At 43.0% G+C, this 23367-nt stretch overlaps 1 protein-coding gene across 1 annotated transcript in view; it reads right to left on the bottom strand.

Annotated features, from left to right (window-relative positions):
- Nucleotides 1-23050, bottom strand: part of MAP3K20 (mitogen-activated protein kinase kinase kinase 20) — a 69085-nt gene extending 46035 nt beyond the window's left edge. Inside the window, exons 1-2 of the mRNA XM_082483360.1 lie at nucleotides 22887-23050; nucleotides 16301-16490 (exon numbers count right to left, since the gene is read on the bottom strand). Of these exons, the coding sequence (XP_082339486.1) occupies nucleotides 16301-16459 (159 nt within the window). The 5' untranslated portion in view covers nucleotides 16460-16490; nucleotides 22887-23050. The remainder of the gene's footprint in view (nucleotides 1-16300; nucleotides 16491-22886) is intronic.
- Nucleotides 23051-23367: the final 317 nt, after the last annotated feature.

The following is a 23367-nucleotide window of genomic DNA, read 5'->3' as shown; positions in this document are numbered from 1 at the left end:
GATCAAAGTCACTATAGGTCTCACGAGCGCCTTCTTGGAAAGACATTCTGGTACAACAGTGATGGGTAAAACCAATACCCTCTCAAAGAGTCTCTTGCAGTGCTTAGGAGCAACAGAAGGCAAAAATAATGTCAAAGAAATGGTATCTGGAAAAAGGGCATGTCCATACATATCCATCTAGAGCATTTATTTTTCTGAGGTCTGTGGAGTATTAGTAAGGAATCTGGATAAGATAACTTGGAAGAACAAGTCTAATGTCATTATACCATGGGTTTTGCTGAGCAATTAGCACAGACTCCAACAGAGACAGCATCTATAGTCATGGATCCTGATCCACTCCTCTAAAGCAGCTATGACCTTTCCATTAAAGTATTTTCTCAAATTTAATAATGAAAACTGTAATTTAACCAAGGAAAAAAAATATCACCTTCTTGATGAGCGCTCACTTTAAGCCTGTCTTAGAGTAGATAAATCCAACCTACTGTAGCTAATGACAGGGACAGCACTCGATGGGGATCTCTCTTTCTGGAATTGTAACAATCACGGGGATTCCAATAAATGTTCCTCAACCAGACAGGTTGAGCCCACCCTCATGAAACAGCACATCACAAGATGCGTTACCTCCCTGTCATATGTTAACAGCAACTGCTGGGGAACCATGTGGGGTTTTGTTTTCCACATGAGCCATCAGAGATCTGTAAACATCTCTCCTCAGTTATCACTTAGGCCCCTGCAGAAGAGCAAAGAATCGCTCTCTACTCAGAGACCACCTACTTTAAAAAGACACAAAACTTTCAGCACAGAAATTCTGGCTGTGATCAGCTGGCAAAAAAGTAAAGAGAGAAAGTAGTTGCCAACTACAGATGTTCTTCTGCTGAAGTGTCTGAGAGCCCTCCACATGAGAAGCATTTTTCATGCTACATTTACCTATGCCACAGCACAAGCTCACAAAATCTGGGGTTTTCAAGAAAATGAGTTGTCACAGTCTGAATCTCTGACTGCTGTGCATTATCTGAATGATGCACATCATGGTTTTATGTGCAACTGTCTAAATAATGCACCATGAATCGTGGTGAAGACTTCTGCTACCAATGAATCTTACTTCTTATCAGAAATAAATATCTTCTGCTTCCATGGTGAATCTGCTTCCAGTTTTGGTTTTACCATGTATTAGCAACAGATCACCTTCCTTCCTGAACCCAGAGCAGGAAGCTGTCTCTGTGACCTACCAAGCCTTCTTTCTCTTTACCATGACTTAAGCAGTAAGCATCCTTCCTCAGGTTACAGCCACATCTCCCTATCACTTTGCCGAGATTGGCAAGAACATAAGCAAGAACAGTCTCTGAGAAAACAGGACTCCCAACTCCACCAAAATCTGACTTGTACCTTCTCCAACTAAGCTTCTACCCTTCAGCCAGGACCATGCCATCAAGCGATAGCCAGAACAGAGAGCTCCTGTTGAGCTCTGCTATCTGTGTCCACACTACCACCTAGACCACTATGGATCAGAGTCTCCATTCCCAACAAAACTGAAGTCTCAGGACATAAATTCCATACCAGCTTTTCAGAAATGTTACTCTTCTTTGCATAAGATTGAAAAATTGCTTTTACCTTTATGCAAAGTAGATCCACTGTTCATTTCTTTTTGGGATACTTCACGCTACCTTCATGGTAGCTCAATCTTTTTCCATTCAGACTAAAAAATTTCAAATAAAACAATGCCAAAAATAAAACCCTTAGAGGAAAACTAGCAACATTTAAAAATTGGTTTTAGTGCCGTAAAACCACGGTTATTAGTTTTACTGTACTATATATTTCTGACATGTAATTTCAGCTTTTCCCCTACTTCCCTCTGACTAATTCCTTGTATGCATAAGTCCTTATCTTATCTAGACTTCTTTATAGATATTTGCTTACGTAGATATGTCAATAACAACTATTTCATTTCTAATCCTTCTTATACAAAAAAATTGTTTTCAGAAAAAAAACCTTTTTTTTTAATTATGTTGATACCATATCTATATAAGAATACCTCAAAATAAATTGTAAAAAATAAATACCACAGCCTCAAAATAAATTGTTCAAAAGGCATTAACCTGAACACCAGTATCTCTGAACTCTGTAGAATCACAGAATCGTAGAATTGTCTAGGTTGGAAGGGACCTTTAAGATCATCAAATCCAACCATCAACCATCATCTGCAGAGTGTGGAAATCTAGAAGAACCTACCTAGAAGAGCGACAGAGACTAATTACAGAGTGACCTGATATCCTGTGAAGGCAGTGGCTTTGAGTTTCATGAACAGCAGACTTTCAAGGAGCAGAGAACTCACACAGCCTTTGTATCACCACAGGATACCAAGTTAAACTAGAAGTCTGACTTTCTCACTGCTCTTCTCCAACCAAACAGCAGTATCCCAAACCAGTTCCTTCCCCAAAGTTACAACAGAACAACCAGAGGTACTGTAACCTCTACCCGTGTCTGTGCTGCAACTTCAGCTCTGCGGTTCAAACACACCAGAAAGAGCAAAACTGAACAATAAGCCAAACTGAGAACACAAAGCCCAAGACCTGCTCCAACTCCTTTGTGATCATTTGGTGGAACAGAGCACATGCAAGCCAGGAGCACTTCCTCTAAGGACAGTTGGAAATTTGGAAATGTGGAAAAATCACAGGCATGCCCTTAATTCTCATTCTCCAACACATACAAAATGTTTCTGAGAACTGCTCAAACACACACATGAACAGACCAAAATTTCTAAAAGAATACAGATGTAGGAAAAAGTGGTAAATAGAAGACAGTTAAACGTAAAAATAACAGTACTGCAATAACACTCCACATTGTAACCACAGGACATTTTAGGGTAAATGTGTAAAGGGAAAGAACATCTTGCAACCACATTCAGCTTTGGCGTTTCTCCATTTGCGAGTTTCTACTTCCACACCAGTAATCTGGACCTTCGGCCTTCATTTGAATTTTGTCTTCCATCATTTTATTAGAAAAATTCCAGACACATCAGAAATAAATATGAGAGGAATACCACACACATACCCCAATGGGGGATTAAGAACATTTAAAAGGCCAGTTAGAAAATGGAGATCACGTATTTTGTGATTACAAAACAATTGACTTGCACTACTTCCTCCATCACCCTGCACCGTGCTTCTCAAGGACCTGCCATAAATAAAACAGCAAAGAGGAAGCGAGAACGCTGCATTACACGACCCCACAGAACTTCAGGACTGGGGTCACGTCATCACCAATGAAACTTCTTTCCCACAGGCTGTACCTGAAAAGCCAAAAAGACGGCAACGCGCTGCCGCTAATGAAAATTCCGGTCTGAAACTGAATGCAACAAAAAGAATTGGCATTTCTCTTCCTATTCCAGCAATGCCCGTAGCCCTTGCATGATTACTGTTTGGTTTCTGCTCCAAGTAAGACAAGGATTAGATTGGCAAAGTTCACTACAATGAACTGACCTCACAAACTGGATCCAAACAGCCGCATACTGTTTTGGTGGCACAGCGCACTTTCAACCCTGCAACATCTCCTTTGGTCTGGAAGAATAACAGCATTACATATACAACAGCTTCCCTTTTCCAATGCCAGAGGTATGCAAAAACTTATCTGAGGACGATTTTAATTTCCATATAGGGAGAAGTCAACTCTTATCAAGGATCAGACATGAGCAAATTAGTTTTCCATGCCACCTGCAGGTCAAGCAAGGTTGGGATGACTTCAAGCATTCTCCTTCATCCAAGCAAATTGATCCTCTAGCAGTACTGATCACAAAGCTTCGCTGCCCAAGACACATCTTTCTAGAGGGCACAGCCAGAACTCTGTTCCACCCTGTCGAAGTGCCATACACCTAAATGACATTTCCCCTCCCTTTCCACATATCCCCTGTTGTGCTGTGCACTTCACTTGCAACACCACTGGCCTGCTGAGGGTGTTCACTTCTAGAAGACAATTCCCTGATTCCAGGAAAATTCCTTCCTTCTGCCTGGAAAAAAAAAGAAGAAATGGAGCTTCGGAAGACTAAGCCTCTTCCAAGAAAGATGAAATATTGGCAGGAAGAAAGCACTCAAAGAAGCATTTCTTCTTCTCTTCAAATAAGAGTTAGCGATATCTTGTTATTAGTATTCAGTGTTACCATCAAAAGGGTTTGGCTGATCCTACATATCCAGAAGGCAGGCATAACCCTTCTTTCCTTCTTGAGTTTGAATTGTTGGAGTTTGAAGGGCTCTGAGATTTCTCCTCAAGGCCAATTTCATCAATTATCTCTGTCTTTATCAAATCTGAACATAATTACCATTGTTGGCTCCAAATGGAGAGTATAAGACCAACTTGGAAATGGTGAGCAACTGTGATGGTCTTGCATATTATTGCAAACCTTGCAAATATTATTTATTAATATTTCAACCATTAATTATTCCATATTGTATCATCAGGGACAGCATCTTGTTGTTAGTTTCAGAGATGGTTTGGAAAGGAAGAATAATTTTTAGGTTTTGCTAGATAAAGATTAGATACCTATCTTTAGCACTTTTGGGACAGACAATTTAGTAATGAATGCTCGTAACTCTTGCTAAAAATCTAGCTACATTTTTAGCTAATAAACTGATTGAGAAATAAAGACATTTCCTACAGATCAAAATAAAATTACACTCTGCAAAAATTTGAAGATTTTTTTTTTTTGAAAGGGAAACCCTGAGGAACAGAGATCTTTAGAAGTGTCCTGAATCTCTTCCTATGTCCTCACTGTTTAGTTTCGACTAACATACCTTTATTATTGTGTATGTACAAAAAGAAAGCACAAAGTATAAGAGCCTTACAAAAATACTGCATTATTTTCTTCAAACTCTCTACTGAATTCAGAATGTTGATGGGTTGAAGTAAATGGTGGTGCTAGAATAATACTGAAGTTGTAGAATTCAGATCCCAATTCTTTCAAATATATATTTGAAGATATACAGCTTCTTTAAAATGAGAGGAAGTAAAATTCCTCATTCTTTTAAAAGCTGCATATAGGGATGGATTTTCACAACGACGAACAGCCTAATCAGGGTGAAGAATCCTCAACTAAAAGCTCACAAAGGGACCCCTCTATTCCTTCTCCATTTTTTCATTTCCACTTTTCTCTTGAAAGGGGTGTCTCACCGGAGAACCTGAAGAGTGAAAGATTTTAAAGTATAGGACTAAAATCCATCAAACCTAGGATTGTGGTCCAAACCCAACCAGCTGTCAAACCCAGAGATATGAATGTATGCTCACTTCTGCCTAATAAAATTTGAATCAAACACTTTGCATCTGATTCTCCATGTGAGCTTTTATGCAAACTTCTAAAGTGCAAGGAATCCTGGGGTGGAAGAGCTATTCTGAGAGCTTTCACATAGTTCATGTAATTAGGGAAACCACTTCCTTTGATTGTAAGTGTTCAAAACAGCTGAATTTCTCCTTTCAAAGGAACTCTGTGATTTGGGTCATCTCTTTTACTTGCTCTTTCATGTTTCTCAAGATGAGAGGTGAGACTGTAGAGCACATTATTTAGAAAAAAAAAAGATTCCACTTTTTGTTTTAGGGATTGAACTCGGACTATTCAAAAGGTTGTCATTTGGAAACCTATCTTTCTTTCCCTCCCTCTGTTTCCTTCCTTTTCTGATAAGCTCTTCAGTGGCTCCAGCGAACATAGTCCAAAATGCCAATTTAAACCTAAGGGAAAACTGAAATACGGTACATAAAGGAAAAGGGACTCTCATTTTCCTTTGTATGGTTGTAGCTGAATATGTAATTATAAAAGAGCTCTAGCTGCAGGATCTCAGTCCCCATGTCACGTTTACTTTTTTAATGGTTCTAAACACTGACCAAGCAAAAAGGCAGACATACAGATTTTAAAAGACAAACAAAGCAGCTGCCCTCATCTTTGAAATGGGTCTGCGGGTTTTTTCTTTCCCAAAAAGGGAACTCAGGTCACAGTTTCAAGGCAACGACCATGTCACTAGAGCTAACAGCCGATGCCAATGTCATTACAGAATCAAGTGTCACTTGCCCTGAATTTCTTAAGCCAGACACCCCGTTAGTGCCATTACTCCATGTTCATCTCTGTAACAGCCGTAGCGGGCAGGGAATCTCTCCCTTCTCACAGTATAGCACAGAAACACAGTAATGAAAAGGCAGGAGGTTTCATACTGCAGATTTCAAATTTATTAAGTAACAACAGTATGCTTGTTTACCCCAGGAGGACTGAGCTTTATTCCCAGTCAGTGAAAAATTGCAGGACTCCTTCCAGAAATGCAGCACTAACAGGGAAGCAGTTTGCAATGGAAACGGAGCAAACCACTTGGGACACAGCGCCAGAAACCACATTACTGCCAACTTCTGCACAGGACAGATGAGACACTGGCTTGGAGAGAAGACTTTGCGATAAAGACTTTGGTAGTAATACATAAACAACCCAAAAAGCAAAAGTAAAGAGCAGAACTCCAAAATGTGTGGTCCTAACGAGTGGGGTTCTGAGTCTTATACTTGCCTTTTGGGCCCTCGCAAACTCTTACAGGAGGTACTAGCAAGGTGACAAGCAAAAGGAAGAGCAATTCAACAACTCTGGATTTTATCTGTCTTTTGTTACTTACTTACATCACATGCAACACTTCAGCATACACAGACACATCGCAGAGGTCAAAGTAAAAAGCCTTTTCTTCGGTTTAAGAGATTAAAAGTAGAGAGTTCACCAAAAAGAAAAACCACCAATCACTACTTATAAGCCATCATCATTGATAGGATTGCCTCCAATGCATGACATTACTAAAATTAAGGTTATTATATGATTAGACAAAAAGTGATTTCTGTGCTTTTGCCCTTCTAGCTGCGTACAGGCACACACTACATTTTCTCTGCTCTGCAATTCATCCAAGGAAAAGGAAAAGAAATCCTCCTGGAAAATGTCACTCGCTCACTCAAGGATGCAGCAACTAGATTATTTTAACAAGTTTCCAGAACAACAACCTACTTGCCTCTCCTATTCTGCCTCTGCCAGATAAAAATTTGTAGGGTGCCTCAGTTTTCACTGAAAAGCCAACACGTGCCCAGCCTACATTCCCGCCTTTTGTTTTTTCTACCTTCCAAAGATCAACTTCGTACAAAGCAACTGCATGTTGTCTTCTTGTGCCTACCGATAGCTTCCCCACTCCTACAGCAGCTCAAGGGTTTTTACATACCATGCTTATTTTTGATGCGGCTACTGGAAACTCAAGTGTCCGATACACACCTGACCAAATAGCTCTGGGTTTTGTGTATCATTACATGATTTTTTTCTCTCCCCTGCTTACAACATTTAGCCATCGGCAACCTCAGTTTTCAAAAGTTTTGGAGTAAAATAAATGAGCAACCAGAGGCAGAAGAAGAGAAGTGGAAGATGTGTGGCTCTGTCCCCTTCCAGCGACATCCAGGGGCCAGGCACTATTTCACCGAGGAGCTGCAGCCATGGGGGGACCCTCCTGTGCCCGAGAGGCTGCGCTGCTCTTTGGGCATTGGGTAGCCGAGCTGCAGAGGGGACTGAGGGGGCACAGAAGTGGTCACTGTCATTCCAGGCACCTAGTTTCCCAGTGGAGCTGGCTTTCTTAAACAGAAATTATGCAGAATCACTACACATAAATCTAATAAATGAACAGGTATTTGCAAATAGGATTCTTTCCCAGTAGCTGAACTGTAGCAGATGAAACACATTTAAAAAGACAAACAGGGCAGTTTGGAGGCAGATGGATCAGAAAAGCAGCTCCGTGTTTGCCCGTATTGGCCTCCCCCGTGTGTTAGAGCAGTTAATTGAGTATGAGAGAAAGAGTTAATGCTGAAGCTGTTCTCTGGGCTCCCCTGCAGCCTCCAGCTAACATAAACAGGTCTGAATGTTTCCTTGTGACTGTTTATATTGCCTTACATTATAGTTTCTTAAAAAGGAAACTTTCTCTATCAGCACCTTCATAAGCGGCAATAGGTAAATGGGAAATATCTTTTGCAATCTTAGTTGCATTATTACAATTAAAAAGATTGATTTTGATGCTTCCCTTAAAGTTAGGATATATAGTTTTGGGGTTTTTTTTTTCTTCAACTTCGTTTTCAATGAAATCTTGTGCCCCAGACACCTTATGTGCAGCCAGTCAAAAATTAAGGACAAAGGAGAGAAAAAAAGGCAAGTAAAGGAGGGCATGCCTAGTCCTACTGAATGTTTTACTGCCCTCTTAAGAGGACAAAACATGTTCAAAATTCCATTGCTACCATGTGTGTGGCAGGTAGCTTGGGGTCCCCAAACAAAGCCTGTGGTTCCCATGCTCTGCTTTGGATACACCTGTGAAAAATGGCCTCCAGGAGACTGACGATCCCAGACTTGGATCACATCAACTCCAGCACCAGGTGGTTGCTTGAACCATCACACCGGCGTGCAACAAGCCAGAAACTGGGCTAGATTCAAACAATGCTTCCAGACACCTGAACAGCAACTTTGGTATTACCAGAAACAGTAATTCGTCATTCTGTGTGCTGCAGTGAGTGTAAACTACTTAATTAGAATCCCAAGGGACTGCAATACCAGCAGATTTCAATGCAGATTACAGACATTTAAATTGTCAGCTGTCCCTCAAAGCACTTGAGACTCAAACATTTAATCACTTACCATACTCTAAAGTTACAACTAGGTCTCACCTGCCACGTGATTTTGCACTGTAACCTTGTTTTAAGTTAGATAAATGTAGACCTAAGACTAACTTAAACCAACCCTCAATTGTTTGGGCCCACAACAGCCTAAAACACCACCTTGAGAGAAAAGGATCTCTTCCATGAGATTTCTACAGCAAAGCTTCAGGACAGCTCAGGCATCCAAAAATATTTTGCAGTTGATCACTTCAACAGAAGCTCGGGGTCAGAGAATGTCGTGGGAGGGGAAACAAAAGAGCTGCCATTTGATGTCAAGGGTTGCTGGCATGGAGAAATAAGCAACACAACCTCTACTCCAAATTATAAATAATAACTGAGCACATGCAAAAAGAAAACAGAAAAGGGAGAAACACATCTAGAGCAAAACTTAAAATAAAAATAAAAGGAAAAATACCCTTAAATGAGGCTAAGTATCCACTGGCAACTTGAGCAACCCACTGTCAAACAAAAATTTGCAGCAGATTGACAGAATAATTTTTAAGACAATATATGATGGAATTAAACTAATTACAAAAGTAATGAAGATTTAATAATATCCTAACAGGCTGCATATTGTGGATAGCAAAAAGGATAAGAAAGAGCGCTTTCTAAATAACAAGAGGCAGATTTTCTCCCTATTCTAAACAACATTTATTCATAATTTGTAGGAAACTAGCATAAAAACTTGTTCACCTGCAGATGTTGCACCTTCTGAAAAAAAAAAAAAACAAACAAACCCAAAATTAAAGATAATTGAGGCAAAAGGGTCCAAATCTCACAGAGATGTTCCTAACCCTGGGATCAGACACACAGTAAGTTCCTGTGCCTCAACTAAGCTACGGCAGCTGCACAGGTATTCTTGACCAGCAGCACATGCAAGGTAATTTTGCTTCAAGCTGACAAAGTTTAGGGCAATTCAAGACTCCAGTGAAAGGAAGCAACAAACAAATATCCTGTATCTTAGCCTACTAATTTACTTGCATATCAAGTTTGTTTATTTAGTAACTGTTCAAAGCTGCCCACCAGTCAACACAAGGTCATGCACTTAACCCTTTACAATGTCAGTACAAAATCTGGTGATTTAGCTGATGAAATGAGGACAGGGTAACTTCTTGAATAGGGCTACAGCAAGATAGCCAGCACTTGTGAAATTGCTTTTCATTTATTGCAAGCTAAGATGACAACACTGACAGTCACTACATCTCAACCGACCCAAAATAACTTTTGAAGCCACAGATTGCCAGTCTGAGCCCTGACATGCCAGTTTCATTGAAGCTGATGTCTAAATCAAATTAAGACAAAATTGGCTTGATTTAAAAGGATTAAGAGTGTATACACAAGCCTGTGTAAGTAAGAATCTCAAATTAAGCTGGGTCAAAAAACCTCAGTAAGCCACACAACTCATATTACAAATACTCATCATTTACATGAAGCAACTCTGAAAGTTGTTATTCATCTAATGAAAAACCTGATATAAAAGTGTTTAAATACACAAGTAAAAAAATCTACTACAATAAAATGTAGCAAAATAAAAATGTTTCTATGTCTGAATTGCTATGTTTCCAAGATCGTGTGGGGGAGCAGAGACGCAGAGGAATGAAGTTTCTTCTTAAAACGGGCAAAATGAAACCAAAGCCTGCTCTTCCCAAGAATAATTGGATTCTGGCAATGCTACATCACCTTTCATTATACTGGTCTCTCTCAAATACCAGTGGGCTTTGATATCATTTTGGTTGCAACGCACATGACACTCGACACTTACAGTACAGTCTTATCCAAAGCACCAAGAAAATCTAATGCAGTGACTTTACTGACACCTGAAAACATTATATTCATTTACAAAATGAAGTCCTCCAGAACATATCCCTTGAATGAAAGCCAAGAGTAGGGCAAACTCAAAAGCAGTCAGATTTACTGCAGAAGCCTGTCCTATCCAAAACAATTTATTCTGCAAGATACAGAATATACAACACCTGGAGCATCTGAACCCTTTGTGACAACTTCCAGTCTAGAAAGGGTACGAAGTACCCTCTAGATACCTTTTGGGAATACCCCAGTCAGCACCAAGAGGAGTGCTCTAAGACATTTCCTTTACCAAAATATAAAAAGGAACAAAAAAACCCTACAAAGCAACCACTCTGTAAAACACAAAGACATTTTAAAACACCCCTCTGGTATAATAAATGCAGTTTTATTTCCTTTTAGCTGTTAACAAGATAACAGCAGTATTTCTTTAAATGAATATAAAGCTGGAAGGGCTCCCATGAGATCACTTACTCAAGGGATATACAACCTCTCCTTTCTTTTGTGAACTCTACAGTTTTCCAATACAAGCACAGATATCTCTGGAAAGTTCATATATTTGACTCCTACACCTTACATACCTTTATATAGCACACACCCTAAGCCCTCTCTCACCGTTCATTAGCAATAGCACCTGCACCAAAGGAACCACAGGTTGGAAACATGAGGTTTGTCATCCCCCTGCTCCATGTTGGAACCAGGTAAATCCAGACATTTCCTGGCAGATATTACCTTGAATCACTTTCAATACTTGCTGACTCAGGCCTGAGAGGGATAAGGGAGTAGGAGCTCCTAGAAAGAGTTAATAAAATAATAAAAAAGCATCAAAATTGCCCTTCGTTACATCCAGGTCCCAGTGCGGAGAGTCATTCAAGGCTGGCACCCAAGCACCCGTACCAGCTATAAACTGCAAGCAAAAAGAACATCTACTATTTTTAGTCCTGTTAGGGCTAAGTATCAATTTCAGTTTGGTTTGGTTTGTTTTATTCTATTTTACTCTGTTGTTTTGCTCTTGTTACTCTTGAAAGTCATTCCCAGTCCTTACTCTCATGACCCACATTAAAATTACCACACGCTCTCTTTTAGGACTACAAACATGAGTGAGGTAAGTCCAGTGACATGCATGTGGTTATACTTAACTCACCCCCTTCTGAAGGTACACGCACAATCCATGTTTTCTGGACAGTCCCTTCCAGAAGTGGATCATAAAATCAAAAAAGTGAACAGGCTACATTATATTCCATATGAAAAGTTTTATGAAGCATTAAAAGATCCCCTAAGGCTTATTGCACATGTATTACATACAAGAAAACCCGACAATATAAAATTAATTTCCATGGTAGTCAGACTTCCAGCAATACAGCATCGAAACTAGTAAAAACATGTTTTTATTTTTGAGCCTCATAAAATTCAAATGCATTGCACAGACATGACTGAACAAAGCATGCACAGTTAATCCTACTCAATTTAACATCTTTTATCCACAAGTTAGTTTTGTTAGCTCACCAGAAGTTTTTCCCAATAAGATTACAGTTACATTTTACTGGGTTTTTTTCCGCCACTCTCCTGCAGTTTGCACAGACCACCGCCAGCATTTTGAAGGAATCCAGGAACAGCTGTACTGCATGAAACCAAACCATCTTGTACCTAAGTACTGTGGTTGTAACAGCTGAAGCAAGCAAATCAGATGCAATACTGCTGTCCGTCAATAGCATAGAGACAGTTCATGGATCATAGAGTACTTCCAAAGAGCAGTGACATAAAAATTCAATTCAAATTCCAGGTAAAATTCCAGCAGTAATACATCTCCTGGTGAAGAACCACACTCCAGATTAGATGCCAGCTGCCCAAAAGCAGCCACCAAAAGCACAGCCTTCAAAAGCAGTGACAAATAACAGGGGAACTTCAGGGATGTACAGACAATCGAAGGAGGCGAGTGTTATTCAGTGAAAAGCTAATGCAGCAAGGCATAAAACAACAGGTTGTAACATTTTGGTCCAGCAGCTATCTGCTCAAGACAATGGAGTCAAAAGAACTGCTAGCAATTTGCAGAATAAGGCCTTTGGGCCCAATCTTTCTCACCCATTTCAGTGGGAGCCAAATTATGGGTTTATCCAATAATTCATATAAATCACCCACAAAAATACCAAATAACTTCCTGAGTAGTAAATGTGTGAAATTCTTCAATGAGTGCACATAATTATCACTTAGGGCAAAAAGAACAAGCACACATCCTACTATATTTCTACTCCCCCCACATGCATCATAAGCATCGCGCTGATAGTTTGATTTTTCCATAAAACAATTCACAAGGAACTCTTTGCTTAAAAACTAAAACTGCTAAAGCAGTTGGTCTACATAGTAGAACAGCAATTTAATTTTGGTTTTGCTGTTATTTAAACTATAGGAGCGTGTCTTGAGTGATTATTTAATCAGCAGAAGTCTTGTCCAGAGTTTCAGATCTGATACTCTAATCAAGGCCTCGCAGCATATTTATTTCTTTCAGCACACCTATTCAGCTGTATTTAGCCATATTTTATACATATAAACACACACCTCTTCCCATACAGTCATATTTTACTGCCTGGCTATAAAAAGTTAGGGCCTTGCAAAGGTCTTCCCATTTCTCAAATTCTTCTTCTCAAATTGAAGAAATCTGCCTGAGCAACACCCTTCCAAGTACTTGTAAGTTTTTCTGAGCACGTATTTTAGTATGATATGCTGCTATACACTGGAACAAAAATTGCTTTGTTTCACATGTTAGAACTTGTTAGCCAGTTGGCTAATATAAAGCTTTCACGACCTTTGCTGGTTTTGATTGGCTTGTTTAATAAAATGAAACACAGATACAACATATTTGCAGAATGATACCACAGCTCTATTGACTTGGCTTGTGCCCTTGGACTCGGCTAGCATGAAATTCCTCTGAGCAAGCTTTTCCCAACTCTCCTCTGTTTTCTCTTTAATCAGTTGTTATGGTTTACTGGCAGCAGTTAACAGAAATACAAGACAATCAGTCATGAAGTTAAAAGGACACTTCCTTTCAAACAAACCAGAAAGGGTGACAATTAGTTTTCTGGACTAAACACAAACCATCCAAATCCCTACTAAACACAGTTATGGCAAGTTATTTTTTTATTGCTATCAGAAAAGCCATTGACCCACGATTGACTTCTCAGCACAGTTCAGAGATGTTCATTATTGTCATCACTACAGACAAACATACTGCATACTATGTATGGAAATGGACTGACAGCCATCAGGGTCAGAAGACACCTTTAGGCCACCGAGGTTGGCCTCTGCTACATCACAGGCCACTATACTTCAGCAAGCTGCCCTTGTGTTGAGCTTAACAACTTGATAAAAACAATTTTGCAAAAAGACACCTCAATGTGAAGACATGAAGAGATGGAAAGGATTCTCCACCTTCGTTCCTTCCCTTTGTAGTCTGCTCCAAGCGTTACTCATCCTCACTCCTTATAATTTGTGCTTTATTTCCCATTCTAATTTGTCTGGCTTCAGATCGGAACCATTAGTTCTTGTAATAACTTTTTGCACTAGATTAAACGAGCCCATCATTTTCTCCACATGAAAATGCAGTTTTCGTAAACAAGCTCTCATTTTTTAATTCTCTAGGTGTTTTGACCGACAAGTTCTGGCACAACTTGCTAGACTTATTTAAGGCATCACCACTTGCCTCTCTGCTGCTGCCCCAGAAAAATTTCAAGAGAAGGTGCCCACACCAAGCTGCTCCCAATTACAACCCATCCTGTTAGTTTAAGCTGCAAATGATGACCAGTCTGAAGCAAAATAAACAATTTTGTGCTGGAAGGCACTTGCTCCCCTTCTCAACTCATCCTGATGGATGATATCCATCACCTCCTTCTGACACACACCCCTGCACAGCCTCTCTACTTTCCACTCCGAGTGTGTTTTGCAGTCCCCCACGGGCTGCCCCTCCAGTTCCTTTATATTATTTTAAACATAACAGAACCAGGTCTGCATCTACTGCCTAACGCCCATTTCACACCCATCAACACCCAGTGCCACATACCAAGATAAAGCACGCCTGGTTCTTACAAATTACTTGATCCTCATCTGGATATGCAAGCGCATTAATCTAATTTGCCTAACAGCACCATGGTATGAGCTCTTAATGAGTTGCAAGCCTTCATTAATACCTAGATAAACCCTTAAATCATACTAAATTCTTTCCGGCAGTTTCCTTTCCTAGTGTGCAACCTGTGTTCCACATTACTACAAGTTGACCATTGTATTTGGCTGGTTTAAAAAAATATTTTTGTTGAATGGTCCAACTGTGTCAAGCAATACATATGACTGTCCTACTTTCTTCATCATTTCCCATTCCACTAAGGTTTATGCCATCACAAGATGTAGTAATATTCATTTTAAATTTTCTTTGAAAAATGCTTGAAGTACCTAGCAACAGGTATAGCATAGACTCCTGTGTAATCCCGTCAGAAGCCCACTTATTCAATACAGCTACTTCACTGACCACTACTGAGATCTGCCAACCAGTTGATTTTCAAGGAGTGCACTACTGATACCTCACAGCACTGATTTTACTTGTCTTTGTATATCTTTTGAAATTAACATATAGTAGCAATAAAGATAACAGTACAATCTGATATTGGACAGAAGGTGTACATGTCCCACCATCCTGGAAAAATCATGAGATCCTTCCACATTATTTTAGACAGCGACTTGCTTAATCATGATCAAACACACTTATCACATCACTAAGCATAACGTAATCACACTAACTTGGTTGCTGCAGCAGCGGATGAACTTTGGTGTCTGATTATGTACCAAGCATATTATCCCTAGCACTGCTCTGCTGTCCTCCAGCTTGTAACTGTCCTCCTAAAATACTTTGAGGATATTGTATACAAGTTAGATATAGTCATGCTGGAACAGCGGTCCAGTAACTGTGCTGTCCATCACTGCACTGGTCTGTCCTCACTGCTGCATCGGTGGTGGTGATCAGCAGGCAGACTGGAGCGCTGTGACAATTGCATATGCTTTCTCTCTGCTGGGACTGTACAAAGCTGAGGGTCAAGACGATTTGAGGTAAACCTAAACATCTTTTAAAAAAAAAAAAAATCAGACCAACCTTATTTGGTAAAGGTGCAGTAAGTTAATTCTGCTTTTTCCCACAGGACTGCTAAGGACCCGTCTGCCTTTCCAGGCGCACAGGATGCCATGAGGGAAGGTGACTCGTTAGGCCTAAACCTCGCTGCAAGATGAGACCAAGCCAAAGTGCGGCTGTGACTAACTTGGAGCTACTGGAGCCCCAGATCAAAACCTGCAGCAGGCAGGGAAGAGACAATGCAGAGCAACACACACTATGCCTATAGTGAACATACAGACACAAATCACAGCACTTAAAGAGACCAGATGTAAAGAGTGGAAAACAGAAGCAGGCAGAGACAGTGAACACCACCCCTTCCTATCTAGCAACATGCCCGGCAGTATCGACGGGAAATTACTAGCTCCACAGGTGCAGCTAGCTCTCCTCCTCCTCAGGGCCAGGCACAGGAAGGAGCTGCTAAACAAGAAAAGTGGGGGAGGACAGTAAACAGTAACACAATAACGCTTTAAAGCGGAGAAAGCCTCGGCTGGGGCCCCCTCAGTGTGTCTTTATTGTAACATCATCCAGTTATGGTGTTTTGTAATTAAACAAACAAAAAGCCCAAGGTAGTTTGCCTCAATTAGCTAGAAGATGGAAGACACTAGAAAAGAATTTCTGTCCTTGCTTCCACAGCAAAGTGAATGAAAAGTAAACTCTTACCTCTTTTTCTATTTTGAGCAGCTTCTTTACAGCCACCTCCTTGTCCTGAGAAATCCATCGGGCTCGGTAGACGCTCCCGAAACTCCCTCCACCGCAGTTCTCAAAAAACTGCAAGTCATCAAATCTAATTTGCACAAATGAAGCACTGGTAGACGACATCTCATAATGACAAAATATACCACAGCAAAACCTGTGAAGAGAAAAGCTTTCATTAACACATATGCTCCGTGGATTTACGGACTTTCTTACCCACACTCAGACACCTCAAAACCAGAGACCAGTGGCCGTAAACACACTACAGTAAAATCCATGGGGCGCAGGAGAAGAAGAGCCTGGGAACTCGCACTCCAACAGGCTGTGCAAATGTTTGCATAATTTGCACGAGCTGTTAGGAGCAGCTGAGAGACAGAAACGACTAAAAATATTCCTCAGAGCAATACTGACGTTTCCCCGAACACCTTGGAAGCGGCTCTGCAAAAGGCAGGCGCGCCGTTGCCTTCCCCGAGGCCAGCAAAGCGCGCCGGCGGAGGGGAAGCGCGCTCTTCGCTCCGAGCTTGCCTAGGAGCTCAGGCACGCCAGGCACGCCGGCCCTCCCGCTGACGCCGGCTGCGCCAGGGCACGAGGCAGGAGTCCTCCGCGCAAGGATGTGGGAAAACCTGGCCACAGCCGACGTCTCTTCCCGAGTGACTCAGTTCTGTTCGCGTGTTACAACAAAGCGCAAGGACAGGGTAATTCATCTGGGCTAGAACATGGGAAATTCTGCAGCCTGTGCCAGGGCTGGTGTCGGCAGTTTCAAGAGATGATCCCACGTCGGCTGCCAGGGGAACAGAACGTCCTTCTCAGAGATTTCACAGCGATAAGGCTTATGCCCGTAGTGAATTGCAAGAAACTTTATCACCTAAATGCATGAACAATGCCTAATTTTAGGTTTCTTTTTTTCATGGTGTTAAGATCAGGAAGCCCCACGTCCTTAGTGGGAGGGACTGCAGGACATGGCATCCTCCAGAACCATCTGCAAGCCTGCTGCGGGATAGGCTCAGATGCACCAGTTTAGACAAACTAGTCTTAATTACCATCAAAAGTTACCATACTTGCAATCAATGAACGTAAACTTATCAGCATAAAATGAAAGAGATGGGTTTGAATAAAACAAGCCAAAAAAAAGACACAGAGGTTTTGGATTGCTGGTGAAAATTACACCTCCAATTATACCGGTCTAACTATAGTACCAAAGCATACTGTCTTCTGGGAGCCTCCAATCCACAGGGCTTTTTTGAGATGGAATCCACACATTACATGCTGCCTGGGGCTGGGAAATGCACCTGCAATACACCCACCACTGCCGACTGCCAACCCCTCCTCGTCCCTTCTGTAACAAACACAAAGACATCATTTACCCCCACCGGCTCTCCTGATCGTACAGCTAATCTGATGAAAATTTTAAGATATCATTTGACAGCAACTTTTTTTTTTCTACATATTCCATATGATTACATACAGCCTTTCCTGAAACTGCCTGCTTCGTTTTACATATCTTCACCACCCATAAAGGTAAAGGCAAACGCTCACCAGACCGTGATAACTTCACTACATTTACAGAAGGCATCCCATTGGGAGGGAGCAGGCTTCCTGCACGCCTTTTACGGACAGCCAGCCTGCAAAGCTCTGGGTGGGGGAACACGAACGCTCTTTCCCCAGCCCTGCGAGTCAGAGCAGGGGTTACCCATGAGACGTGAAATAAAGTCCATTCATCCAGTACCCTACTGGCTACTTCCCCAATACAAGTGCCTGAACTCTCCTGCTGCCCTTTTCTTCTTGTTTTAACCTTGTCGTCATTGTCTTTAGGTTTCCTGCTATCTAAGAGTCATCTTTTTCACTGCCCTGCATGCATTTTCTTTATACAAAGCTCAAGGAAAAGGAAATTGGTTACTCCTGCAAATCAGGAGGGCAGCAAAGGCATTTTTAACTTTTTGCTTCTTTGCCAGTGCTACTTAATTAGCACGTCTTCAGAAAAAAAGCTCATTTGCCTCGTTTACTCCAGCAGTTGCTCCAAGTTAACACTGTGTACACCGTGTCTCAAACATATGTGACGTTTTATAGACAAATAAAACAGGTCAGCTTCCCAACCCAGAGACCTCACAATGTAAGTCCACAGCCCTGCACACCTTTATGCACGTGAATAATTATGCTACAGTGAATAATCTCCTTACTGACAACAGAATTATTCAGAAGAGTAATGTTACTCGTACGCAAAAGCATATGCATCGACTTGAGCATAAATTTAACAGGAAAGTGTGAACAGCTGATAACAGATGGGATGACAGAAGGAACAGAAAACCAACTGAAAAGAAAAATACATCGCAAAACCCAAATATTTCTGGCCTTCACTGTCTGAATTCAATAGTTCTGAAGAGCTGTCAAGCTATTTTAAACTATTGTTCACCCAAAAGAACCAAATAATCCATATAAACAAGTAAATGATTTGACTTCTGAAAGTTACGCTAACATAGAACAAGATGTTATTCCAAGATTCCACAGAAAACAAGACCTCAAGATGGTACAACATGCACACCAGACACTTGATAACTACAAGGGAGTACTTTTCCGATGTGTCCTCCTTGCTGCTTAAAACCTTACCTAAACACTTATGCAGTCGCAATGCAGTGCCTGGCACACAAGCATCTGCAGAAGCTAATGTTCATTCTTTTAACACTTTCCCAATTTCAAATTTATCTACAGCAGTCAATCAGCTGCAGATGCTATAGGCACCAGCATACAATAAAGTAATACAATTTACGGAATGGTCCATTGCTTTGTGTCAGGTTCTTCCAGATGCTTTTTTCCAGAGAAAACAAGAGATTTACATGGAACACTATTTAGAGATCTGTAATTAATGACAGCCTAAGTTAGGTATACAGTTTTCTCCTTCTAGATGAAAGAACAGACCTGTTTAAATATTACTGTATGTTTTCGGATGCAAGGTAGTTAATCCTCAATTAGACAGACCAATCCCTTTGTTATGTTTCAGAAAACAACTGTTTAGAGCAACAACTGCAAGTGACAAATCCACACACAGTTATTAACTTGTCATCTTGTTTTAAAAGATACTTAACAATCTGAGTTTACACCATTGGTTAAGGGGGAAAAAAAAAATCAGGTATTTCATAAAACTCCATAGCGTTACACGTGCATCCAAGACAAGCGCATCATTCCACCAATGTATGGCACTTCTTTGCATCTTACTCTTCTGCAGTCAAGACAGAAGTCCTCTGCAACAGGGTCTCTAGGCTTGGGGCATTACGGCAATTCCCCCACACGCAGCGTAACGAAAGTTTGGCGTCAGCACCCTCCTTCCCCACTAACACAGTTCTGAGTGTTTAATCACCATCATCGTGTAAGAGCAGGGAACACTACATCGACTGAATTTGCTGCTTGTTGTCCATGAAATGAAAATGTGACAGTTCAGAAATGGTGAATGACAGGTATTTGAAGAAATAATTCAACTGCTGGTTCTTTCAATTATTCCTATGGGATATTGGGGCCTGAGGGGGGGGAACTTTCTCCTTCTTGTTTTATTTCTAATAGTTAACATGAGCTTGTAATCATGCAAGTGCATCTCCATCTTCTTCTGTGTGGGTTTGTTTTTTTTTCCTCATAATAACTTATTTGAGCATGCTGTTAGAAGCTGTTAATTTCAGGCTAAAAAAAAACAGACCTGAGCTGCATTTAGCAGTATTTAACATGTCAGGTTACTATTTAACATTATTTAACATTAGTATTTAATATGTCAGGTCCCTATTATGCAGAATCACTTTGCAGCAAGCTATTAAGCCACAACAAGCTCCGTTCAGTACAGTAATAAGTGCTCGGTGTAGGAAACCACCCGCCATCACTGGCTTGTTGTAATTACAGCATTCTTGGAAAGTAACCGGTGCGGGGGTCCCTCCCCAGAACCCTACCGGGGTCCCACGCCTACTGCTCCCCCCAAACCCTCCCAAGGTGAGGGAGTCCCCAAGTTGCAAACCGAGCCCGCCGCAGGCTGCCCTGCCCTGCATCCTAGCACAGCGATGGTGGCAGAACCCAACACATTCACTCATACCTCCCAGTTCCCCAAGAACAGCCTGTGCTGCAGGGGAAGTGCTGCCATGCCCAACTCTCTGCTTTACTCCACGTAAAAGACTGAAGACCCTCCTATTTGCCATGCAGCTACTGACCCCAGAGCATAGAGAGCTTCCACTTAGGACTTGCAAGTTGGATGCAGGAGGCAGGAAAGAATTTGGCACAAATTGCACAGCAACTGCAACTCATATTTTGCTTAGTGCGTGGTTGCAGAACTGAAAATTGCATCCCTCATCTTTGCACATGCACCTGACGCCGCTTAAATACCCAATTACTTCAGGAAAGCCCTTTGTAATTTACTGAAGGGAGCAACCAGGCAACTCACTGCCCTCACTTCACTGTGTGGTTCCACGGAGCAGATTCAGTGCTTCTTTCAGGAGGGCACGCTGCCAACATATTGCCAATAAAGTAGTAGCACACTACACTTGTGCTATCTTAAAATACACAGCAGAATGTGCCAAGTTTCCTTATTTGGCAAAACAGCCCATTTGCTTTCAGGATCTTTGACCATCCATTTTTAGACCCAAATCATCCTTTGTATCCAACATGGCCTACAGTCCTTGAGCATATCAACCTGGATTTTTGCAGCAGCATATTTATTTAGCTTTTTTTAAAAAAAAAAAAAAAAAGAAAAACAACAGCAAAAAAACACTCAAACCCCAAAACGTGGTTAACCGTTGTCTTGTCTAAACAGAAAACTGACAAGGAGTCATAGTGATATTGAGCTATGAGAGATATTGCAGAAAGAAGTTTTTATAAATAAAAGATCCTTTAATCATATCATGAACTGCTGATGGATAAGATGCAAACAAACTCCAAGCGCACCTCCAAATTAAATATATCCCAATCTTCTAATCTCCCAGCAAGTCAAAAACCCCTACAATTTCCTAAACTTTCATAATCAGACTGAGCAGCAGCCCTGCAGATGGTGAGAATGGAAGCATGGCTCTGCCTACCTTAGTTACAGAAGCAACAACATTTGAGCCTGTCCTTTGTCAGAACCGAAGAATTCCACATACCTTCCACTAATAACATTTCTAATTTTATTTGAATTTATATAACCATCAGCACTACGGAAAAAGAGCTCAACTCTGCCTAAACAGTTTGAGTACTTCAGGAAAAGAACTATTTTCGGCCTGAGCTGTGTCAATGGCAGAGACTGAAAGGTTTAAAGGCTTCACTTTAAATAGAAAACGTTTTACCTCGGAGAAACCCTAAACTGCTCACTTCGCTCACACTATAGCTCGACAGTGATGTCTGCCAGGAGTACGCACACGACAAGGCGCAGGAAAGAGAAGGCAGCTAAACCTGCAGCTCGGTCCCCGCACGGGCACGGCTGCGGGGTGCCGGGGCCTCGGTCTTGTCAGCGTTTCTGCCTTCTCCTCCGTCAGCGAGCCGGGCTCTCCGGGGTCACCACTATTCATGCGCAGCCACCAGTACGCAAAGCACATTACGGACAGATAAAACAGGCAGGCTTCTGAGGACTTACAATTTCAGGGCAAAGTCCTGAAAACAACTAACCGCGTGCCTCTGGTGGAAAGCTATGATGTTTTCAGGACGTGACCCAGTTAATCCGGTGCTTTCAAATTACTTCTGCTTCTGGAATTTACAAAAAAGTTATGATCCATGGCTTTCCCGATGGCTCTGTCACTAAAACCCACAGCAAAGCAGGCTGGAGAGAGCGGACACGGGACGGCTCACACACACACACGCTAAAAAAAAAAAAAGGCACACTGGTGGAAAAGAACTAACTTGAGCAAACAAACCAAATAATACCACTTCACTTAAAAAGTGAGGGGGAAAAGGAAAAAAAAAAAAAAAAAAACAACGTAGGAGAAGGAAAGTCCAACCTCAAAGCCCAACCTGAGGAATTTTGTGCCCGAAACAACATAAAAACCCGCAGCAGGTGCCGGCGGAGCGCACACCTCGGAACCACCGCCTGAGGAGCGGAGGGGCGGGCGAGGCCCCCGCCCCGGCCCCGCGGCCGCCCCGCTGTGAGGAGAGTCGCTGGCGGCACCCTCCCCTCGCGGCGCCGGCCCCGCTCAGCCGCCGCTCCCCAACCCGCCGGGTGCCCCTCGGCCGACACCACCGTGCCCGGCCCGGCTCGGCCCCCACCGGCGCCCGCGGGCCCGCGGGACCACCGCCCCCCCCCCCCGGGGACGGGGTGACGGACTGAGCCGGCGGCTGCTCCGCGGGGCGACGCAAGGTCAGGCCGTGCCGCCGGTACGGCCGAGCGCCTCCCCTCCAAGGACTTTCAAAGTTGCTTCAAGCGGGTGGTAAACGTCAAACCCGGCGGGGACACCCACGGCCCGTCCCGACCCGCGCTCCGGCCGCACCGCTTCGCGCCCCCGCCGGCCGCCTCCCTCCGCCCAGCCAAACACGCACCGGCCGCGCCGCCGCCACCGCCCCCCTTCCCCCGCGTTGCCCCCTGCTCGGGCGTGGCGGGGGGGCTCCTGACCCTCCTCACCTTCCCCGAGGGACTCCGGGCTGGCGGGACCCGAGCGGCGCCGATCACCGGAGCCGCCGAAGGAGGCTAGAACCGGCACGACCGCGTCTCCCGCTCCGTCCCCTGCGCTTCCGGTTGGTGCCGGGGAGCCAGAGCTGGAGCCGGAGCCGCCGCCGCCGCCCCCGCGCCGCCTCGCAGCGGCGCCACCCCGCGCCCTTGCGCCGAGCCCCGCGGGGGAGGCGAGGCCACCGCCGCCGCCGCCTCAGGGGAGCGGGCAGCGCGGCCGCCCCGCCTATAGGGGGCGAGGTGCCGGGCTGGGCGGGCGGCCTGCGGGGCGGCGGGGCGTCAGGCCTGAGGCGGCAGGTACCGGCGGGGCCGCGGCCCCACGGCAGCACCTCGCCCCCGGCCGAGGGCGTGTGAGGCGAGGAAGGCCGTGTGACCACCGCCCGGGCCCCTGACGCCGTGAGGAGTAACGGGGCAGCCGGCTGCTGGCGGTGGGGCT

The sequence above is a fragment of the Vanellus vanellus genome (assembly GCF_965231255.1).
Source record: "Vanellus vanellus genome assembly, chromosome: 5".
Lineage (NCBI taxonomy): Eukaryota > Metazoa > Chordata > Aves > Charadriiformes > Charadriidae > Vanellus > Vanellus vanellus.
The sequence above is the reverse complement of the archived record's forward strand: the minus strand, read 5'-3'. Positions and strand labels throughout refer to the sequence as shown.